Source organism: Lolium perenne, chromosome 2 (assembly GCF_019359855.2).
Source record: "Lolium perenne isolate Kyuss_39 chromosome 2, Kyuss_2.0, whole genome shotgun sequence".
In the NCBI taxonomy this organism is placed as follows: domain Eukaryota; kingdom Viridiplantae; phylum Streptophyta; class Magnoliopsida; order Poales; family Poaceae; genus Lolium; species Lolium perenne.
Genome location: NC_067245.2, coordinates 217,315,709 through 217,340,000, shown reverse-complemented (window position 1 = coordinate 217,340,000; position 24,292 = coordinate 217,315,709). Strand labels below are relative to the sequence as shown.

The following is a 24,292-nucleotide window of genomic DNA, read 5'->3' as shown; positions in this document are numbered from 1 at the left end:
TCTATCTTATCAAAAATAAATCTGATGTTGAGCAGGTGTTTCATGCTTTTCAGGCCCATGTAGAGCTCCTCCTAGGTTCGAAAATTAAGGCTGTCCAGTCTGATTGGGGGGTGAGTATCACAAACTCCACCATCATTTTGAGCGTACCGGTGTTGTGCATCGCGTGTCTTGTCCTCACACTTCCCAACAAAACGGTGTTGCTGAGCGCAAACACCGGCATTTGGTTGAAACAGGTCTCGCGCTTCTTGCTCAGTCGTCTCTCCCTCTACGCTATTGGGATGAAGCGTTTCTTACAGCGTGCTATCTTATAAATCGCATGCCCACACCGGTGCTTAACAAGGAAACTCCTCTCTTTCGTCTTCTCCGCATACAACCCAATTACGAGTTTCTCCGTATTTTTGGTTGTGCGTGTTGGCCTAGCCTTCGGAAATATAACTCCCACAAATTAGAGTTTCGTTCTAAGCTTTGTGTTTTCCTTGGCTATAGTCCGATGCACAAAGGGTATAAGTGTTTAGACCGGTCTACGGGTCGCATCTATATCTCTCGTGACGTCGTCTTCGACGAGTCCGTTTTTCCTTATGCCACACCCGGTGTCTCTGTTGATGTCTCTACCTTAGCACAGGCTATCACTTTTCCTGATAATGAACCGGTTACGAGTGCACCTGTGCGTAAATATGACACATCTTACCTGTCCACTAATCCGTCTTCATCAGACGAAGTTCCTCCGTTTCAGGTTATTGACGCAGCTTCAAGCACCTCTCCGCGGCCGATCGACGTGCATGGGGAAGCCTTGCATGGCGCTTTGCCCGATGCGGCTCCCGCTCCAGCCATGCACATGGCTCCGGCTTCTGCCGCGAGCACGGCTCCGGCTCCCGTCGCCAGCGCGGCTCCAGTGCCTGCCGAGAGCGCGGCCCCTCAGCCCACGATGCCTCCCGCCGTGACTTGTGAGTCCTCGGCCGCATCATCCTCGGCTGAGACGTGCACCACGCCAGCTATGGCACATCCCATGGTGACGCGTCATCGAGACAACACGCGCAAGGAGAAAGAATACAAGGACGGTACTGTGCGCTATGATCCTCGTCGCCGGGCTTTCTTCGCTGCACCCACTTCTCATCATGCCGCCTTGACTGAACCTGCCTGGAAAGCTGCTATGGCAGATGAGTTCGCTGCTTTGTGTCAGACACGCACTTGGACATTGGTTCCTCGACCTCCGGGTGTCAATATTGTTGGAAGCAAATGGATTTTTAAAACGAAGCATCGACCTGATGGATCTATTGACAAGCACAAAGCACGACTAGTGGCTCGTGGATTTACTCCTTCCGGTACCGTAGCGTTGTTGGTGGATTACAGTATTTGACGCTCACACGCCCAGACATTTCTTTTGCGGTGAATAAGGTGTGCCAGTTTATGTCTCAGCCTACAGATGTTCATTGGGAGGCTGTCAAACGTATATTGAGGTATGTCAAAGGCACATTGCAAACCGGGCTGTGTTTTCGCAAGTCGGCTTCCACCGGTGTTAGTATTTTCACCGATGCTGATTGGGCTGGATGTGTGGATGATAGACGTTCCACAAGTGGCTATGCTATTTTTGTTGGACCTAACTTGATCTCCTGGAGTTCGAAGAAGCAGCCTACCGTCTCGAGATCTAGTACCGAGGCAGAATACAAGGCATTAGCTAATGGTGCTGCAGAGGCTATATGGATCAGCTCTCTGTTGAAGGAGCTTGGAGTTCCCAGGCAGCGTACACCTATTCTGTGGTGTGATAACTTAGGGGCAACCTATCTCACAGCAAATCCGGTATTCCATGCTCGAACAAAGCACATTGAAATCGATTTTCATTTTGTGCGAGAGCGTGTTGCAAAGGGTGCTTTGGACGTGAGATTTATCTCTTCTAGTGATCAATTGGCTGATGTGTTTACAAAGCCAGCTACACGGCAGATGTTAGACCGATTCAGGACCAATCTAAATCTTGTATGTAATAGTTTAGATTGAGGGGGTGTGTTAGAATCGGTGTTAGATCGGAAAGTCCATGTTGTATACGAGTCGGAGACTCGTACGTGTTGTAATCTTGTATGACTGCCGTGTATATAAATAGAAGAGGTGGAGACGTGTAAGTCTACCACGAAAACCCTAATCACCTTTTTCAACTGGGTAGAGATCGCCCACGTCCGGATCAGGTCACATCCGCCCCAATACTGCCCGGCTAACTACCACCGGCGTACCACTATATTGAGGCCCACTATATTGGTGTGCCTATGGTATGTGTAGGCAGAATTTGCACCCTCATCCCCCTTCGTTTTTTTCAGTTTTGGAAAATAAAATAAAATGATAGAAATATCAAATTTTAAAATACCTTGAGATGTATTCTTTTTAGAAACTCAAACTGTGTCAAGTTTAACTAAGTTTTTATAAAAATCATTACCATGCAAAATATAAAATCAGTATCATTAGATAGATAATAAAATATATTTTCGTACGGTATCTACAAATTATTATATTTGTTGATATATTCTTCTAAAATTTTAGTCAAATTTTAATTTGTTTGACTTTTTGAAAAATATAAGCCTTAACCTTTGGGAAGAATGTAGTAGTTATGCTACATAATCTAGTTTTTAGGGAAACAACAAACATGAATTTCCACAAATTTTGCAAAATGGTGCCATGTTTCGGTAAAACGGTTGCGGATTTTGCATACGACGCCCGATGGAAAGTTTTTATATATGAAAAAAAATCTAAAAAACTTTACATCATAATTCGACGCCTACGACAGTTTACCAATATTTTAGAATCCTCAAACTCAAAAGAGAAATAGAGTTTTGGGGGATTTAGATTTCAATTAAATTTTTTTTGGACCCCGCGAAATCTGAAAACCAGCCGTGTCTCTTCTCTCTCTATCCTTTGTCACTTTTTCATCCTCCTCTCCACCTTCTTCCTCCTCCTCTTTCCCTTCTCCACCTTCTCCCTCCTATTCCCCTTTTCCAGCTTCTTCATCCTCCTATCCCCTTCTCCATCACCCTCTTCCCCTTCTCCACCTTCTTCCCTCTCCTCCCTCCGGCACCCCTTCCTCTCCCTCGAGCTCATCTCCATCCCCGTCGGCCACCTCCTGCACAGCGACAACAACGCTGAGAGGGCCTCCTCCTACGCGGCGATGACAGGGCCAACGACGGCCTCCTCCTACACAACGACAATAGGGCCGACGATGGAATCCTCCTCTTGCACGGCGATGACAGTCTCCTCCTTCATGGCAACGATAGGTCCGTCGATGGCCTCCTCATGCATGGCGATGACAAGGCCGAGAGGGTGGTAGCGAGCTCGTTGACGTCAAGGACTCGAGTGCTTTTTTTGTTTTGAACTCAGGGTTCTTGTTGTAAAAGTGCACACGGGTCACGGTGTTTACTTTTTTATGAAAAAAAGCACCGACGTACATATATGATGTTACCGCCGGTGTACCAGTTTTGATATGGGGTGGCCCGATCTTCTCAGTAAGCAACGGTGGTGATGATGATCACGGGGTGATAGCAGCGGGGATAACTGGATGAGGTGGTTGGTAACTTGTCTGACGCAACGAGATCTCTCGATTGGTCCCTGTCGCCAATGCAACAGCTCTCAACCCTGCAAGATATTCGCAACTCCACACACTTGCGCACGTAGCCGCCGACCACGAAGCAGTAAGTTGCAATCTACTAATTTCCAATGAAACAACAGATCACACAAGACTTTCAGATCTACACCAAATCAAGCAATATGGTATAGGGATTCAATAGTTTGGCAGAGCAAACAACTAAGAACTAGGGTTTATCTAAAACGTGCTCTAAAGCAACTTTGGGGGCGTCTTGGGCACTTATATAGGCGTCCGGGACGACCTCAGGTCGAAAAAGTACGAAAATAATCGACCCAGAATAGATCTGGTCGAGACAGACTCGGACACGGCCGGCCTGGGGGCCGGTCGACCGGGTCTGGGACCGGCCGGTCCGGTTCAAATCGGACCTAGCACCGGGTGGTGACCGGGCGAGGCTTCCGGGCATACTGGATAGCGCCCGGTTGGCACAAGCGCCACAACCGGTTTGGACCGGACGGACCCGGCGCGGGATCCGGTCGGACCGGGCCTGGGACCGGATGGTCCGGCGGCACGACCGATCGTACCGGATCTGGCACCGGCCTGGACAACATCTTCTCCTCTCGCGCATGCCTCCCGCTCCTCCCTTGCGCGTCCATGGGATGTCTTCATGTCTAGCTTCACGTCCATCTTCTGTTCCAGCTGCTCCTCTCCTCCTCGTGTGATGTTTGCTCCCTCTTCATACCTGATCATACATAAATAATAGCACTTAGGCAGTATAAAGTTCTCATCAATCAAAGTATCATTTAGGAACAAGTTCACCTGTTGTTTAAGTAGCTTCGCACGAGCTCGTGTCATTGGTCAAATCCTGACTTCATTGGACTTGAGCTTCACATCAGGATCATCTTTCTGTAATGACGGAGGTAGTAGTGGGTAGGAATGTCCTCATCATCTCCCCCCCTTCAAAAGGCGTCGATCTCGACGCTCCAAGGTCTTCTCCGTCATATGGTGTCAAATCAGCAACATTGAAAGAATTACTCACACCAAACTCATCAAGTGGAAGATCTATCGAGTATGCATTATCGTTGATCTTGGCAAGAACTTTGTAAGGACCAGCACCACGAGGAAGCAACTTGGACTTCCGCAGCTTCGGGAACCTATCCTTGCGAAAATTTACCCAGACCATATCACCAGGCTTGAACAATATCTCCTTACGCTTCTTATTCATTCTTGCAGCATTGCTCTTGCCTTTCTTCTCGATCAACTCTTTAGTATTCACATGTATCTTTCTCATAAAATCTACCCTCTTGGATGCCTCCATATTGACTCTCTCATGTATGGGTAGAGGCAACAAATCAAGCGGAGTAATGGGTTTGAAACCATACACCACCTCAAAAAAACACAACTCTGTGGTAGAATGGACCGCCCTATTATAATTAAACTCCACATGCGGTAAATTCTCTTCCCACTCCTTCAGGTTCTTCTTGATCATGGATCTCAACAGTTGTGACAATGTCCTATTCACCACTTCAGTTTGACCATCAGTTTGGGGATGACAAGTAGTGCTAAAAAGCAGCTTTGTCCCCAGCTTCTCCAAAGCGTCTTCCAGAAGTAGCTCATAAACTTCACGTCACGATCAGAAACAATAGTCTTTGGGACTCCATGTAGACGTACAATCTCCCTGAAAAATAGGTTAGCAATATGCGACGCATCGTCGCGCTTGTGGTAGGCAATAAAGTGTGACATCTTAGAGAATCTATCCACTACCACAAATATAGAATCATGGCCTCTCTTAGTACGCGGCAAACCCAACACAAAATCCATACTAATATCCTCCCAAGGTGTAGTAGGTGCCGGTAAAGGAGTATACAAACCGTGAGGGTTCAGCTTGGACTTGGACTTGTTGCAAGTAATGCATCTCTTCACATACCTGTCCACATCCCGCCTCATCTTTGGCCAATAAAAGTGGTTAGATAGCATGAGTAGCGTCTTCTCACGCCCAAAGTGACCCATCAAACCTCCAGCATGTGATTCCTGCAATAAGAGCAAACACACAGACGATTCTGGAACACATAGTTTGTTAGCTCTAAACAAGAACCCATCATGTATGTGATATTTTTCCCATGCTTTACCAAGACCACATAAGCGATATGGTTCAACAAAATCATGATCAGTGGCATACAAATCACGGGGTATCTCTAAACTAGGAATTTTAACATCAAGTTGAGTTAATAGCATATTCTTCCTAGATGGAGCATCAGCAACAATATTATCTTTTCCCTTATTATGCTTAATAATGTATGGAAAAGACTCAATGAACTCAACCCACTTAGCTAGACGCTTATGCAAAGTAGATTGGGCTTTCAGATATTTCAAAGCTTCATGATCAGAATGTATGATAAATTCTTTTGGCCACAAGTAATGTTGCCAAACCTCAAGAACTCTAATTAAAGCATACAATTCTTTATCATATATAGGATAGTTCAACTTAGCACCAGAAAGTTTCTCAGAAAAATATGCAATTGAGCGACCCTGTTGCATCAACACACCACCAATTCCAATACCACTAGCATCACATTCAATCTCAAATTGCTTATTGAAATCAGGAAGTGCAAGCAACGGTGCAGAAGTTAACAATCGTTTCAGTTCATCAAATGGATGATCTTGGGCTGCGCCCCACTCAAAGACAACACCCTTTTTAGTCAAATCATTCAAAGGTGCAGCAATAGTACTAAAGTTAGGCACAAATATTCTATAAAACCCAGCTAGACCATGAAAACTTCTTACTTGACTCACATTCATGGGAGTAGGCCAATTTTGAATAGCTTCAATTTTAGACACATCTACTTCTACTCCATGCTTAGAGACAACATAACCCAGAAATATAACCTTATCTTTGCAAAATGTGCAATTCTCAAGATTACCATATAGTTTATTATCACGCAACACTTGCAAAACATGTCGAATATGTATAGTATGATCAGATTCATTGCGGCTGTAAATTAATATGTCATCAAAGTACACAACCACAAACTTGCCAATAAATTCACGCAAAACATGGTTCATCAATCTCATGAAAGTGCTAGGTGCATTAGTCAAACCAAAAGGCATTACTAACCACTCATATAAACCAAATTTTGTTTTAAAGATTGTTTTCCATTCATCCCCTTCTTTCATCCTTATTTGATGATAACCACTACGCAAATCAATTTTAGAGAACACAGCAGCACCACTCAATTCATCTAGCATATCCTCTAAACGGGGAATAGGGTGACGATATCGAATAGTAATGTTGTTTATAGCTCTACAATCCACGCACATACGCCATGTACCATCTTTCTTAGGAACTAGAATAACAGGAACAACACCAGGACTAAGGCTTATGCGGATATAACCTTTGTCGAGTAGCGCTTGTACTTGCTTTTGTATCTCCTTTGTCTCTTCGGGGTTCGTTCTATATGGCGCCCTATTGGGTAGCGAAGCTCCGGGAATCAAGTCAATTTGATGCTCAATACCTCGCAATGGTGGTAGTCCTGTGGGTACCTCCTCCGGAAACACGTCGCCGAATTCTTGCAAAACATTAGAAAGACCAAGAGAAAGAGGGGTCATGTCGTTAGAAACCAAAACCTTACCCTTGTACAAAAGCACAAGAGGCATGGCCGTAGGATCCTCACTAAATTCTCTCATGTCTTCTTTGGTGGCTAATGAAACTAAGGAATTCGCTCGCTCACTTTTCGTTATATCACTCACAATATTACAATTCTCTCGCCTATCTAAAGGTGCATCCTCCAAGTTTACTTCAAATTTCTGACGAGATTCATTGACAATCTGTTGTGGTGACATAGGCTATAAGTTGATTTTCTTGCCCTTGTACTCCAAGTGATATGTATTGGCACGGCCAATGTGTTGCACAGAACGGTCATAGACCCAAGGCCGACCAAATAGTAGGTGACACACCGTCATAGGAACCACATCAAAATCAATGCAATCCTTATACGGTCCAATCTGAAACTCAACACGCACCATGTGATTTACCTTCATCTCACCATTGTTGCTCAACCACTGAATATAGTATGGATGCGGGTGCGGTAAATATTTCAACTTCAGATTTGTACACAACTCCTTGCTTGCTAAATTGCGACAACTCCCGTCATCAATAATAACCTTGCAAGCCTTGTCAGAACCAACTAAAGCCTTTGTTTGGAACAAATTGCAGCGCTGAGTAGATGCACTAGGCAACACATTAAGAGCACGCTGCGATACAACAATAGTGCGAGCATCAGACGGATATGCATCTTCACCATCAGTGTCATAGTCATCATCTTCTGGAGCATTAGGATCAACATCATCTCCAGTCTCATATTCATTGTCCTCATTGATAATCATGACTTTGCGGTTAGGACAATCTCTCTTGAAGTGACCCTTGCCACCACATGTATGACAAGCCATATCACGGTTGCGCGCAATAGACATGCTAGAACCACTCGTAGTTGCAGCAGATTCAGACTTCTTTGTGTTAGACACATTGGAGACCGGTTTGCTAGATGGAGTAGAGTAAGGTGCGGAGCGCGTCGATGGCACTGGCGCCGTAGGTGGGGGCGCACGAGGTGTGAAGCGCCCAGCTCCCGTAGCACGACCTTTAACCTCTGCTTCTTCAGCCATTTGTGATTCAGCTTCTCTTGCATGATGTAACAATTGATTCATATTGGTGTAACTGTAGTGACGAACAATGCCTTTGATATCATACTTCAATCCGTTGAGAAAACGCTGCATTGTCATCTCTAGTGACTCACGGACACGGACACGGACACGGCCACGCTGCATAAGCTTCTCCATCTCCATGTAATATTCATCCACAGTCTTCACACCTTGCCTCAATAGGGTCAACTTATCATATATTGTACGCAAATAATTAGTGGGCACAAAACGAGAATTCATCGCCTCCTTCATAGCACACCATGTGATAATAGGTTGCTCACCATCCTCATGTCGATTACGAACAAGTGCATCCCACCAACGCAATGCATAGCCATCAAATTCGGAAGAAGCAAGCTTAATCCTCCTATCTTCAGTGTAATTCGGATGTAAGTTTTACAACTTCTCAATCTTGAGCTCCCGAGTGAGGTATTCCTCAACATCATCCCCTCTTTCAAACTTGGGTATGGAGAACTTAGGCTTACCCAATCCATCGTCCTCATCAAGTCCACGACCATGGCGTACAAGTTCAGCCCAACCACGAGGACGGTTACCACGTCCAACACCACGACCAGGTACTGCACCCTGTGGATCAAGGTCTTCATCCTCTTGTTGCTGTTGGTTTGTAAGATTTTCAACAGACATTTGCAAAGTTTGAAGAGCGCATTGGATATCCGTCATTTGATCTTTCATTGTAGTGACGGTCTCATTAATAGCATCCAGCTTCTGGGAGATCCCTTGGATCGTTCCCCTAAGCTCATCACCTTGAGTGCGGAATTCACGTCGCATCTCATTGCGAAGAGCTTCATACTCCCTCCATGTGATGATATCTGCAGAATCTTTGTTTTCCTGGTTAACAATTTTTTGATCACTAGCAGACATGATTAGTAGGTTAGTGCACTACATCAAAAAAAAGATACGGTGGTACTCTCACAACTCACTCAAAAACTGATAAGAAAAGGAGATCTTACCGTTCCAAAGTAAATTAGTGTTGCTTACCACTTGTAGTAACAACTAGTGCACGGATGTAGCGAAGCGAATATCAAGGGTATAAGAACAAATCACACGGCAAAGCAGGATATATGTGGGGATGTAGGTAGGCTACCTATTTGCACCAATAACAAGCTCTAGCGCTGACCGTAGAGAACCAATGATACTCACACAAGGGGGCGATAAATGTGGCAATGCAACTATATGGAGGAAAGGTTGCAATGCACTCGAGAGACACTAGCAAAGCTCAACGAAAACAAGCACAAGATTGCTCAACTACAGGTGCAGAAAAGTCAACTAGGCCTTCACTTGATCTTACTAGCACTTGACACTTCTTCTTTTTGGATTTCCTTTTTGGAACACATGCATCTATGTAGCTCTTTTTGCTTCTTTTCTATTTTATGTTTTTTTATTTTTATTTTATAACTCAACTCCTTGATAACACGGCCAACAGATAAAGCAAAGCACCAAAACCCTAATGAGCAGCCTGTCGAGCGGTAAAAATAGTCTCTTCTGGGGAAGTTCCTAGTCACGTATACCGAAAGGCTGTGGCTATGGTTTGGATAAACACACTGTATGCTATGTGGACTCGGAGTAACAAAAACTAAAACTAGATGATAGTAGAGACTCAAACCCTAACAACTAGATGGAAGAAAAAGATACGCAAAAACAACTACGAAAAACAACTAAAACTCGAAATTAGTGCAATCTAAGGCTATGGCAAACCCTGACCCTAACTTTTTATGGCTTTTTCTGGATAGGAAACACTCACAACACAACTATGGGGTGGATTGTGGATGGCTTACCGAGGAAACGCTGAACTCTGATACCAAGATGATATGGGGTGGCCCGATCTTCTCAGTAAGCAACGGTGGTGGTGATGATCACGGGGTGATAGCAGCGGAGATAACTGGATGAGGTGGTTGGTAACTTGTATGATGCAACGAGATCTCTCGATTAGTCCCCGTCGCCAATGCAACAGCTCTCAACCCTGCAAGATATTCGCAACTCCACACACTTGCGCACGTAGCCTCCGACCACGAAGCGGTAAGTTGCAATCTACTAATTCTCAATGGAACAACAGATCACACAAGACTTTCAGATCTACACCAAATCAAGCAATATGGTGTAGGGATTCAATAGTTTTGCAGAGCAAACAACTAAGAACTAGTGTTTATCTTAAACGTGGTCTAAAGCAACTTTGGGGGCATCCTGGGCACTTATATAGGCGTCCGGGACGACCTCAGGTCGAAAAAGTACGAAAATAACTGACCCAGAATAGATCTGATCGAGACAGACTCAGACACGGTCGGCCTGGGGGGCGGTCGGCCATGTCTGGGACCGGTCGGTCCGGTTCAAACCGGACCTGGCACCGGGTGGTGACCGGGCGAGGCTTTCGGGCATACTGGATAGCGCCCGGTTGGCACAAGCGCCACAGCCGGTTTGGACCGGACGGACCCGGCGCGGGATCCGGTCGGACCGGGCCTGGGACCGGATGGTCCGGCGGCACGACCGATCGGACCGGATCTGGCACCGGCCTGGACAACATCTTCTCCTCTCGCGCATGCCTTCCGCTCCTCCCTCGCGCGTCCATGGGATGTCTTCATGTCTAGCTCTATGTCCAGCTTCACGTCCATCTTCTGGTCCAGCTGCTCCTCTCCTCCTCGTGCGATGCTTGCTCCCTCTTCATACCTGATCATACATAAGTAATAGCACTTAGGCAGTATAAAGTTCTCATCAATCAAAGTATCGTTTAGGAACAAGTTCACCTGTTGTTTAAGTAGCTTCGCACGAGCTCGTGTCATTGGTCCAATCCTGACTTCATTGGACTTGAGCTTCACAGCAGAATCATCTTCTTGTAATGACGGAGGTAGTAGTAAGGTAGAGATGTCCTCATCAAATTTGGTGCGCAGGCGGTATGCCTTTCCTAATAGTGCACGGGGGCCAACGTAGGCGTGAAGAAGCGACTTGAGGATCCCAAAAGCCATGCCAAGCAACGCCAAATGTGGGCCAGCTTATTGCCAAATCCCATAACTAAGTCAAATAAAGCATGAAGACAACGCGGATTATTCTCCGATGCGGAAGGATGAGGCGGCTCCAGCATTGAGTCCAAACTGGATGCTTAAGTCTAGACCAGCAAGACCAGCTGTCCCATATGTATGTGAGGGGTGAGGGCCGATTAAAATTAAGCACATAGTCAAAACCTTATCGATACAATCTATTTCTTACCCTCTACTTTTGTTAGGCTTTCGTTTCTATAGCAACTTCGCACTGGTTTCTTCTTAGAGTCGACAACTGAGTTAGGAGTGGTCAAACCAGCTTAACGCAACATATAGAATTGACAAATCGTAGAGGTGTATCGCCCCCGACGTTGAGGGTACATGTGATGTGTTTGTGTGCAACCCACTTATTGACGACTCCGCTCGCAATATTGATGTTAGTCCAGACAACAATGACCATTCACTTGAAGCTATAATAACGTGTGCACTTGTCTTAGGTGTTGGCTCAAAGCTCGGCTTTAGGATAAAAGTCCCAAGTTTGACCTTTTCTTGGCCCTATCAACACTGGTGCACCATCACGATCCCTTTTTGAAGGCTTTTTCTATGAGTAATTTACTTTTAATTGCTCAGTCATTTGTCATAGGATTTTTTGAGAGGTTTGTGGAGGTATTATGGTGGAGCGATGACCCCGGATTTTTCTTAGCCTATTTTTCCGGCATTGATGCTTAGTTCCTTTTTCCGTTGTTGAATAATTAATGATATATGGTTGTATGTTGTGGAGGCTGGGATAATCTTCTTTTTCAAAAAGGGGAATAACATGGCTTTCATTAGATAATAATCCACCAAAGAAAATTATTCATTTAATTGGAAAATTACTCTATGCAGTTGTTATATTTTGTTGAAGTGCTACATATATTGTTGTTATGGATTATTGTTATTATGAATCATATATATTGAATTGTATGCAAGAAATAATGAAAAACAGCAAAAACAGAAAAAAAAAATGGAGGTGCCTTTACCGTGTGTATGCACACGACAAAGGACATTTGGTCATTTTGCCATGTGCATACACACGGCAAAGGGGCCACGTGGCGCAAGCTTGTGCTCCTGGCAATGCAGTGGGTGTGCCTGGAGGTGCCTTTGTCGTGCGTGTTGGAGGGTGGGCGCACGGCAAAGCCGAGCACCACGGCAGAGGGCCGGAGCACGGCAACGACTGCACGCACGGCAGCGCAAGGGACGCACGGCAGTGTCTGCCCGCATGGCAAAGTGCTGGGGCGCACGGCAGCGCTAGGGACGCACGGTAGCGAATCAAGCGCACGACAAAGCCTTTGCCGTGCAGCATAGGTGAGCCGTACGGCAAAGAAAGCTTTGTTGTCAAAGGCACTGCAGTGCGGCGTCATACGGCAAAGCCTTTGCCGTGCATACAAGGTCTTTTGACATGCAAATCGTTGCAAGGCAATGACATGCTTTCCCGTAATGATTATTTGGTATTGCATTAAACAGTTCACTCTAAAACGCTGGCCTTTTTTACAAAATGGAGGGCCAGACCCCTAAACTCTGCATCGAAGAGATTCATTCGACCCCGTTTGTGAAATGCTGGTCTATGCAATGTTATATTTGGCAAAAGCTCGAGTGCTGGTATGACTTGGTATTTATTTTCAGTTTCCTGTTAATACCCATCACGCCCACTGTTGTGATCGATTTATTTCTTTGTCCATGTAAAGAATTCCTATCACAATGGCGCAGTTCCATGAGACCATGTGTGCATAAACATTTGCAATAGAGCACTACGTGACACAACATGGAAAATACGCCTGGGGTCTTTGGTTCATTCTGAAGTTGGACAGCTGGATATATTCAGTAGTAGTACATGGATCTGAACAAAGAGTTGCCCATTTGCAATGGAGCACTACGTGGCACAATATGGAAAATACGCCTGGTGGGGTCATTGGTTCATTTTGAAGTTGCACAGCTGGATATATTCAGAAGTAGTACATGGATCTGAACAAGGAGTTGCCACCACTGTTGAGCATTTAACTCTTATTATATGTTCGTTTGCCTAGTGGCTTCTGTGACGGATTTTGTCCCAGCGCGTTTCATACAACAGATTCATAAACAGCATACGATGCAGCTGCAATCTCCAGGACATGAAAGAAAACTGCAACATCTCAATAATATTATTTATTCCATACATTATGTTTCCGCATGCTAACTTAATCAGTCATTGTAAAGACAGCGACGGAACCAGTTTGGTAATTTACACCGTTGCAGTATCAGAGACAAGAATGAAGAGAAAAAACTTAGAACGAGACCACAAACTACAAGGATGAGGGTAAGACCATCATCTGCTATAACATTTATGACAATTATCTCTAGTCTGCGGTCTTCTCAGGCCAGCGGAGCCCGATCAGCTGATGTGGAACTCACCGCTGGCACGCACTTCGTTCAACTGCTTCTCATACTCGTCTTCTTCGTCGTCCTCCTCTGGTTCTTCCTCTGGCTTCTTGCCATCCTCCTGCTCGTCCTCCTCCACCCATCCGAAACCTGCCACCGGGGTGGTGGAAGGAGGTGGTTTTTGTGCTTCCTGGACGATCTTCATGATCTCTTCGACAGTTTGGACAGAGTAAGTTGGGGCGCTGTTGTCTCTTTTGTAGTACATTGCTTGGGCAGCTTCTGTGAGCTCTCTAGGTAAGTTCTTTAAGAACCAGGGGTGATTCCTGATCTCCCTCATTGTTATTCTCTGTATCAAGTTGGAAAGGAATAAGCCAACGGTGATTCCCTCTTGTAAGTTTATCTGAGTTTATGCAGAAAAGTACCTTAGCAGGGTTTGCGACGAAAATGGCGGCAAGGAGGTTCTTGCAGTCTTGGGATACATGGACGTACTCAGGTATTTTGTATTGGATTGACATTATTCTCTGATATCAGAAAAAAATCACTAGCCATAAGAATAAGCAGAGACAATAAGTCAAATTCAAGGATGCTCAGCAAAGAGTTCTGAAATTGCTACCCCAATGGTCTTTCTGAAATTCTTGGGGTCGTCAGGATCCTCAAAAGGGTAACCGCCAACTAGCATCACATAAAGGGTAACTCCGCAAGACCAGACATCGGCTGTCTGAATCATCAACAGATGCAAATATGTTAGAACACGTAACGAATTAACAACCACATAGTACTGTAAAAAAAGCTAACAGCCATATAGATAAATGAAGGCAAGAAGCCAAGAGCAACAACTTGTAGGGAAGCACATTTGAGAACATATGCATTTTATGCCATCCGCTATACTTAGTATGCTCAAAACACCATACATAAAGTTTAAAGTGCACAAATTTCAGCTTTGTTTACATATGAATAAAACTGTAATGAACTTGAATCTATTGTTTTGGAAAGTAACACCAAAAAAACATATTTTATGATACATCGAATAAAATGAGTTCTATCCAAATTTAGTTCCATAACGCAATCAGGGAATTTCAAAACAATCTTACCAGAAATCGGGTAGGTCAAGACAAACACGTTATAATAATTTAATGCGAAAACAGCCAAAAAGCACATAATTTTATGGCAGCAAAGGTGGGCACCATGTGGTTGGGAAAATCAACGGCACTTTGCAGTTTGAAAAGGATTGGCCTGGAAACCGACAATAAAGTAATAGTTGCCATGCTATCAATAGACTACCTATGCTAATCTCCAGCGCATCCAACTGTTTCTCTTTTGACAAGCAAATGCGACCAATTTTGCAGCCCTGGAAAGCACAAAATGTAACTAATCTAATGCGATCTCTTGGACACCGAAGGAACAAAAGGAGGTAACCGTCGTAAAGAAAATTCTTCACGGGATATGATGGCAGTAGAGGACAACAAAAAAAGGAAGCGAGATAACGAAATAGTTTTGAAGGACCAGAAAGGGCCAAGGAGAAGTTCAGTCTAACAAGGCTACTTGAAAAGGATTGGGTCGGAGGGGCCGTTGTGACAACATCTGCTAGCTAGTCTGTAGCACTATAACCATGATGGTAACTTAGAAAGGGACATAAAGTATGTGCAGTGAACCAACAAAGATGTCTAGTCCAACAAAAAAAACAAATTGTTGAACTGACGCGGCTATGCGTGTCTACCTCAAGGAGCTTTGTCACAGACATGCATTCAACTGATCCATCTCCATCGGATCCTTTAAATTCCCCTAGTGATCTAAAATCATTCCTTCAAAGCATGCTCCTATAGACATGATTACGCCACTGTCTCTCCACTCGCTAATATTGCATTACGCACACAACTGAACTTAGGAACAAGATTGCTTGGATCAAGTGCGAAAAAGAGAATCACATGCTTTCTCCAGGCAATCTAACTTTACTCCAGGTCACAATAGAATAAGGAAAGATGGGATACAACGTCTTACAAACTCGTGATCTTCTCGTGAAAAAACAAAATAAAACTACTCAGCACTAAACCGGCATGATTCGAATCAAAGCAAAACCTCCCCCCCCCCCCCCCCTCTTTTTACATTTGGATGGCGTGCAACAAAAGCAGAGTGAATGATTGGTGAATTTCGATCACCCCAGAAAGAAAAAACGCGAGAATGTGAATGTCGAAATCGACATCACGCACGAAAAGAACACAATCGCTCTCCTTCTTTTTGCTTTCCCGGACGAGTTTTTCAACAAAATGCACATCCTTCCAAAATCATACATTTGGAGGGCTGCTAGGACAGGGACTGTCCACATTCGCAGGGAATCTAATCATCTGCCACAGGAGCAGCAGCAAGCAGTGGATGGACACAACCTGAGAGCCAGCATGGCCGTTGGGCCCAATCCCACACCCTATTGGGCCCCGCGCCCAGTGGGCGGGGCGCACGTCTGCCCGGTAACAGGCCGGCAGATCTGCGACTAGTTGACAAATTCTGAATCCACGGGCCAGAGATAGCAGCCCCCACAAAGATCCTAGTCCGTAAGCCTACGAGAATGAAAACGCGGGCCCACATGCTGACGCGAGCGGGCTGACTCATACGCCGGGTCTACGTAGCACGCTGGTAGACGGCCTCGGGAAGCGAGCGCCACGCTACTACGTGTACTAGGACGGCAGAGGCCACGTGCACGAGGGGCCCCAGCTGCAGAGTCACGAGGGAGAGAGAAGAGCAGAGAGAGAGAGATGGCTGACCTTGCCGTCGTATTCCCGGCGGGAGAGCACCTCCGGCGCGATGTACGCCGGCGTGCCCACCGTCGACTTGGGCTTCGAGTGCAGCAGCGACGACTGCAGCAGGAAAAACGAGTTATATTTGTTTGTAGTGGAAAAAGGCGGTGGCGTGGCACCGAACTTGCTTGGGTCAACAATGGCAAGCCAAGTTGCTTCTGGAAGTGAGAAAATGGAAAGCGATTGCATTTCTGGAAGTGGCTGAGAAATGAATCTTCCGATCTTTTCGGCCGCAAAGCCAAGCAAAGTGCAACCTTTTGACCCTCAGAAAACGAAATTTTTATTTATTGCTTTATTTTTCAATTATTATTACCTTTGAGTAACCGAAGTCGCAGATCTTGAGGCGTGGCGCCGGGCTGCCGTCCAGGAGCGTGTTCTCCAGCTTCAAGTCCCGATGGCAAATTTGCTGCACATCACAAAACAAGTTTATACTAGCATCGGATGATGATCTTGCATCTATTTTGATCAGCACTAGTATTACTACTGATCTTACCATGAAGTGGCAGTAGCTGACGCCGCAGATGAGCTGCTGGAAGAAGTACCTGGCCTGCAAGTGCAAGCAAGAGAAGAACAGGGCAGCAGGCCAGCAGCCATGAGTCAGTTACAGAGGAATCGGCGCGAGTTCTCCAAGAAATGGACACGGCCAATGAATGAACGAGCCGATCCTCACCTCGTCCTCGCTGAACCTCCCGGCGTTGCAGATCCGGTCGAAGAGCTCGCCGCCGGCCGCGTACTCCATGCAAATCGCCAGGTGCGTCGGCGTCACAACCACCTGCGGCAGAAGAATCGATTACGAATTTACGATTACTCTCTCTCTATCTCTGCACCCAAACACGCAAAAGAAAAGATCGAGTTCATCCTCCATTTTTCCTCGCGCGCTCGCTCACCTCCTTGAATCGGATTATGTTGGGGTGCCGCAGCGACCGGTGGTTTATGATCTCCCTCGCCACATTCTCGTCAATCTGCAAACCGCAAAGGAAACACCAATCAGTCGGCAGAACATCCCAAAACTTGGCAGGTTGGGGAATCGCGGCGCGGAAAGGAAAGAAAACCGCGTCCCATGCCGGAACGGATCACAGCCGAATCCGGCGGGCGGGCGGGCGCACCTTGAGGCCCCGCGGGATGTACTTCATGGCGACGAGCTCCTTGGTCTCCTTGTGACGCATCAGCCGCGCCACGCCGAAGTTGCCGGCGCCGATGTCCTTGAGCAGCTCGTACCTCTCCATGGGCGGATCCCGGCCTGCACCTCCGGGAGCGGGATCGCGGGCGCTGGCTAGCTTGATCGCTCCGGAGGCAGGAGCGAGAGCCTGGCGAGTGGGGAATCCCCTTCGGAGGTTTCGGAAGCTTCGTTGCCGTTGGAACGATGAAGAAGAGTGGGAGGAGGGAGGGAGGGGGGAAGGATTCGAAGCTTAAAGGAGAGGCTTCTTCTCTTCTTCTCCTTCGCTGGGATGAGCTCGATTAATTAATACTACTACTACAGTACTACCTCCGCTGCTGCTGCTGCTGCTCCAGTGAGGAGTTTTATTTGATGATTAGATAATGATGATGATGTGCCATGATACGGCGTGCTCCTGATTTGTTTTTTCTGCTATTTTTTTTTATTGTATTGGCACCTTTGGGTTCTTCCAATTTACGACGAGGTACTCGTGTGCATCGCTACCGTGCTCTGCCTGTCTGCGTTGCTTTGCCTTTGCTCAACCGAGTACCGTCTCGCTCTTGTTGGCTTGCTAGGTTTTGGAGAACTAGGGACAGATGTGGTCAAATGATAGCGGTAATCCATGTATGGCAGTATGGCCACAATTAATACGTACTTCCTCTCTCCTAGAAAATAATGTTGCATACCATAATTATTAGTCAACGTCAAGTTTTATAAAGTTCTACCAAATATGTAAATATATAAATAAAAGAATTAACGCTTACAATATCAAACTTATATTACGGAGATGGCCATGAAATGTATGCATTCGATATTGTAAGGACTAATATATTTATCTGATATGTTGTCGGTGGGATGGTTGGCTTCCCGAACCTCCGTCGTTCGCACCGATGGACATGCCACCGTGGTGCCGGCTGCATCATGGATGGGAGATCTTGGACGCATCAAAAGGTGAACTGTGTGGGCGACTCTACGATGAGCGACATGGCGGTGGTGATGGCTTTGCTTTTTGGTCGTGCAGATGGCAAGGAGCGAGCGGCGAGGGATCTTGATGTTGGCGGTGCTTCAGCAAAGGCAGCTCCTAGATCGCCTTCGGGAGGCCTGGCTCGAGGACAATGGACGGTATGAGATACCGAGCGTGGCATGAAGGTCTTTTTCGGACGAAAGCTCAGCGTTCTGACGCCAAGGGCGGCCATGCCAACGGGTGTGGTAATCCTTTTGGGAGCTTTGTTGTGGTCACCTTCTCCACTTGCGACTCTAGATGAAAACCCTTGACCATCTTGGTCTCGACGACGTCGGTGCTTTGCGTCGTTACCCTCTTTGAAGGCCTTGTCGTCAGGTGGCAAGTTTTAATTTTCCTTGTACTTTGTTGTTTATCTTGATCTCCTTTGTAAGAGGGTTTTCTCATCATGTTGTATCGGTTTGCCCGTTGTGGTTTTATTTATAAAACGGTTTTCTCATCATGTATGCCTGCTTCTAGAAATGTATTTATTTTATAAATAATTAAGCTCTACAGAATTTAACTTTAATGAAAAATTATATGAAAATTTTGGAACAGTAGTAAATGACGATCCAGAGTCAAAGCTTTGGCCTTACAGACAGGCAAGATCTGGATGTCACGCCGAACACAATACCCAACTGTTACCGCAGTGAAGTAGTACAAGCAAGCAGGAAAAGAAAACAAGCGAGATCGACGTGCTTGGACTCTCGAAGAAAGACGATCGTCACCATCATGGACTCTACGACTGATAATACTGACGAGAGACTTATGTGTGGGTACAGGCACGAGAAAAAGAGGAATTTTATTTTATTTTTAAACACTGAACTTGTAGAGAGATTAGGCGAAATAAAATATAAAGTGTAAATTCTTGTAGGTTGTATTTTAAACTAACTAATTCCAGTCTAAATCGAATCTTGGATAAAAACAATCGTAAATCAGTACGCGCAGTGAGTTTACTTGCCCACATGTTATATGTCCTCTACCTCCATCCTCAGTCTCCTTTTGTTTTTTTATCCGTCGATTAACACGCACACGGTAACATTAATTGATGCTAAAATAGATGTATCGACAATTAAAATATGTCTAGGTATTAACATCAAATAATATGAGTCGAAGAAAGTACTAATTAATTTCTTCCTCCTAAAGATATATTCTTTTTTCAGTTGGGCTCCGACAAGGGCAACCACACGTAGTCGCACATATGTTGTTGAACTTGATGCTGCCTCCCTTAGGTTTTGCTCAGTTCATTCGATGGCCATGTCCTTATTAGAGCGGTTAACATTACTTGCCATTAGTATAGATATAACTAGAACTAAAAAATGTCTAGATACATCGATATTAGTGACAACTAATATGAATCGGAGGGAGTACAATGGTACCTTGTTATGGGAAGTATATAGTTATTAATTGACTTGCCGTCATCATGACCCGTTCGCTCCCTCGGATCATCGAGAGACGTTGGTTCTTCATTAACCCCGAAACATTATCTTGTTCTAACCAAATGCGATGTTGAGTATAGCTGAAGAATTCTAGGGGGTGATATTGGCATCGGCGCTAAGCCTAGATTGGCAAGCCCCGCGGGCGTTGCGGCGAGTTTTAGAGCATCTCCAGTCGCATCCCCCAAACCGTCCCCCAAACCGCGCCGGATCGAGCGTTTGGGGGACGTGTTTCGTTCGTGCCGCGTTTGGGGGACGTCGCTCCCCAGCCGCGTCCCCCAAACGCCGCCCCCAAACATTTAAAATACTTTTTTTGGCATTTTTATTTCAATTTCCACAAACTAATACATAATTGGGAACGTGGTTTTCCACAAACTAATACATAATTGGGAACGTGGTTTTCCACAAACTAATACATAGTTTGAACCGTCGTGGACACAAATATAAAATTTTGCAAAGAAACTAAACCTAACTAGGCCGTGCATCGAAGGTTTCGTGTGTTCGCTGCTAAGAAAGAACACTCGAGGGCACACCCAGTCACCTAAACTGGAAAATCCAGCGGGAGGATGGTGCCCTTGTTGGTTCTACCGATGAGGCGAACAGGCAGAAACCTCCGTGCACGTATTCGCTGCGAAGAAACAACACTCATTCAGTCGTTCTCCTCGTCGGTGCTGTCGTCGTGGGAGTCCCTGTCGACGTGGTAGTCCCGGAGGCAGCGCCTCTCGTCGAAGACCTTGACGCTCATGTCCCTGTTGCCGAAGTAGGAGAACACGAGGATGAAGCCGGCTTCGAGGCTGTGGTGGCGCGCGAACTTCTCCCAGCCGATGTTGAGGTACATCTTGCCGCGCGCGTCGTAGATCGCCTTGACGATCCACCGGCAGTAGCCGCACGAATGCTCCCGCAGATGCATCGTGCGCGGGCGTACGCCACCGACGTACTCGGCGAAGGAGTCCGGCAGCCTCTGGATGCCGCGCGGGTCGCCCTTGAGGACGTGGACGAACTCGAACAGGACGTCCGGCTCCACGTCCATCTCCGACGATGAAGACGACGACGTGGGAGGCGACGGCGAGCGTTCAGCTATGCCGCGGCCACGACCACGACCACGGCCGCGGCCGCGAGGTCGGCCTCCGCCTCTACCAGACATAGCGTCGAGTCTTGTTGAGAGATGGTGGCGGCTAGGGTTTGGGAGAGAGGCGCTAGGGTTTGTGTGTGAGAGGGACGATGAGAGGCGCCCCTTTTTATAGGCCGGAGGGAGGCGGAGGAGCGGTGGCGCTCATTAACGCCGGCACGCAGAGCTAGGCGCGACGGGACGCGTCCCGCCGCGCCTCTCGCGGAATCGCACCGTCGCTGCGCGCCAATAACTTCCGTCGCGAGGTAGGCGACGGTTAGGTTTAAATTAATTGTGCCGCTGACGGGTCGGCCCCGCCACTCCCCGCCTCGCTTTTCGTTGTGTCCGGCGTCCCCGGACCGTCCCCTGTGGGACGGGGACGGGCTCGGGGCGCCGGACACCGTATAGGGGCGCGCCGGACAAAAAAGGGCTTTGGGGGACGCGGCTGGAACGCATTTTCTGTCCGGCGCGTCCCAAATCCCTTTGGGGGACGGTTTGGGGGACGCGACTGGAGATGCTCTTAGGATTGATCATGTTCGCCATGAACACGAGACTGGGAGTGGGAGAAGGGAAGAAAGATATTGGAGAAGAGGGTTCTGACAATACATGTAGCTGAAGAATTCTAGGGGGTGATTTTCGATTAATGAAATACGGTGCTGCCCTAAAAAAGAAACATCTACATGTTCATGATTTAAAATATATATACTGTACTTTTTTCCAGAAAAATACGGTTTCGCTCCTTACAAGCGCAAGGAAAGATCCACGACGCGGGAGATGTGTGTCACGTCTGGTCTGGATCCGTCTTCCGCGGGTTGACCATCGGCGTGGAGAGGTGTGAGCGTGTGCGTGGTGCGGGTGGGCGGAACTGCGGGAATCCCACTGAGACGGAGCTGACGCCGGATCGGCGACGAGACAGCAGGTGCAGGGGGCTGGCTGTGGCGGTGGGCGGCACATCACATGGACATGGCCGGCGCCGCGTGAACGTGGGAGTGCGCGCGAGGACTAGCTAGCTAGATAGGACGTTGGATCCAGCGGACGGCGACCGCGCGCGGGTTGTGGCACGTGACTCCGTCCTCTTGCATCGGCGGTCGACGAGCCGCCGCGTCGGCCACTCACATGCACCCGCCCGATGCACGCACGCACCGCCGGTGCCGGCCGGGTCATGGCGAGAAACCATGAATCAGGGAAGCAGATTCAGATGGAAGCACACTAGCTAGCACAGAGTGGGGTAGGAGTGCCGCATGGGCTCCGGTTCCCGCGGCCCCGGCGATGGCATGGGCTCCTACCCTCCATCCTCGCCGCCGCCCAGGCCGGGTTCGGTGCGTGCTACCCACCGCACCAACGCGCTCTCCCTTCTCGATCGCATGCATTCGCGCGTCCCGTCCAACTCGACCATTCCACTTCCACTTCTCGCTCCGTGGCGGACCACCTGCATGCGCCGGTCGACCTCCAAAGAGGAGAGACGCTCGCGAGATAGCCTACGAATTGACCTACTCAATCGGCTTTGACTTCTCCCAGTAGATTCCCACGTACGCGACGATCATGTTCACGAGAGTGGGCGTTCAATCTTGGAGTTGTTTTGCCCTACGACTACGAGTAACGGAGCGAGACGGTTTAACAAAAAAACGATAGACTGGAATCCGAGGAAAGCAAAAGGTGGTGCTACAGCGGGAAAAAAATAGTGCTCCCTTCCGATCCATATTCACATTGTATTTAGGCACATTTTTAGCAACAAGTAATATGGCTCTTACACATTTTTCACTTGGGGAGTTCCCAATCTTCTTTGTTTCTCCACGAGGTGAGGCCCTTTCTTCCCGATGGCCTAGTCCAATCATCATGTACCCCTCCATGTCTCATGGCGCCTCCACTAGATCAAAGACGCACATGGCTTCTCACGAGTGTAAAAATATATGTATGGGGTAAATCATGGCCATCGACTGGGGGTGGGTCACAATAACGACTTGGAGTCTCAGTGAAACACCATGGGCGTGTTTGGTTGCATTGCCTCGCCTTGGCTCATATCGGCCCATCAATTTTTGGTCCGTTTGGTTGCCTGGGCTCAGTCGCGTTGTTGCATGAACCGGTTCTCAAAACACCCTCTGGCTAGGTCCTGGAGGAACGTCTGAATCAGCTGTTTCTGGCGATACAGGCAAATCTCGTACGTAGCTGATGCAAAAAACGAATCTTCGGCGGACGCGCGAAGACGAGGATGGAGATGACGGAAGCTGCAGTGCGCATCGGCGAAAAGCGAAAAGGGGGGCGGGAAGGATTCCATCACCTCCCGCCGCGCCCCATCGCCTATTTCTACCATCTCCTCCACTCTCCCCCTAAAATTCGAGCTCCTGCTCCCGTTGGCAAGCAGGTAAGAGGCGCACACATCTCCGGTCGGCGACGGTGGCAGCGGCGGCGACTGCATCTGGGCGGCTTCACCTTCTTCCTGGTGCAGCACTTCTTCACCTCCGGTGATGACTGTAAGGATTCCCTTACCGCGGTACCTCGGTTATGTTTAGATCTAGGTTAGGAGTTGTCAGATCTTGGCGAGGGTTTGATCTTGTAGCAGGGGTTAGTCCGGATTGTGTTGAGCTATCATGATCTTGCCAGGGTGCCACATTTTCGGTTCCTTGTTTGTCCCAAATGTGATGACCTACCATGATCTTGCTAGGGTTTGTGCTGTCCACAGTTGCAATGAATTGCTTGTCTAATTTAGGATGATGTTGGTATGGTTTGTGTTGTCCACAGTGTAGAGTCTTATAATGCTTGCAATATGTTCTTATGTAAGTTTTGCTGTACCAGTTCATACTTGTGTTTGCTTCAAACAACCTTGCTAGCCAAAGCCTCGTACTGAGAGGGAATTCTTCTCGTGCATCCAAAACCTTGAGCCAAAACCCATGCCATTTGTGTCCATCATATCTACCTACTACGTGGTATTTCTCTGCCATTCCAAAGTAAATTGCTTGCGTGCTACCTTTAAAATTTCATTCCTTGTCTTTGTAATACATCGCTCATGAGAAAATAGCTTAAAAACTATTGTGGTATTGAATATGTCGCTTATGTATTTTATTTCTTATAACTTGCTTGTTGAGCGGTAACCATGTTTCTGGGGACGCCATCAACTGTTACACCTTTGTTGAATATCATGTGAGTTGCTATGCATGTTCGTCTTGTCTG

The 24,292-nt window shown here is 47.1% G+C and overlaps 1 protein-coding gene across 1 annotated transcript; it reads right to left on the bottom strand.

Moving 5' to 3' along the window:
• Positions 1–13,389: 13,389 nt before the first annotated feature.
• On the bottom strand, positions 13,390–17,921 carry LOC127334870 (serine/threonine-protein kinase SAPK7). The gene is made up of 9 exons (XM_051361408.2): positions 17,531–17,921; positions 17,312–17,386; positions 17,095–17,196; positions 16,918–16,971; positions 16,738–16,830; positions 16,392–16,484; positions 14,249–14,353; positions 14,058–14,156; positions 13,390–13,981 (listed from the first exon to the last, which is right to left on the bottom strand). Exons 1-9 carry the CDS (start codon positions 17,648–17,650, stop codon positions 13,649–13,651), a joined length of 1,074 nt encoding a protein of 357 aa, XP_051217368.1. The 5' UTR covers positions 17,651–17,921; the 3' UTR covers positions 13,390–13,648.
• Between the last annotated feature and the right edge of the window lie 6,371 nt (positions 17,922–24,292).

Coding starts and splice junctions, on each gene's coding strand:
- LOC127334870 (XM_051361408.2), bottom strand. CDS start 17,650: ATGGAGAGGTACGAGCTGCTCAAGGACATCGGCGCCGGCAACTTCGGC. Junction 17,387..17,530: donor ACATCCCGCGGGGCCTCAAG/GTGCGCCCGCCC, acceptor TGCGGTTTGCAG/ATTGACGAGAATGTGGCGAG. Junction 14,354..16,391: donor GCCGGGAATACGACGGCAAG/GTCAGCCATCTC, acceptor TTGATGATTCAG/ACAGCCGATGTCTGGTCTTG.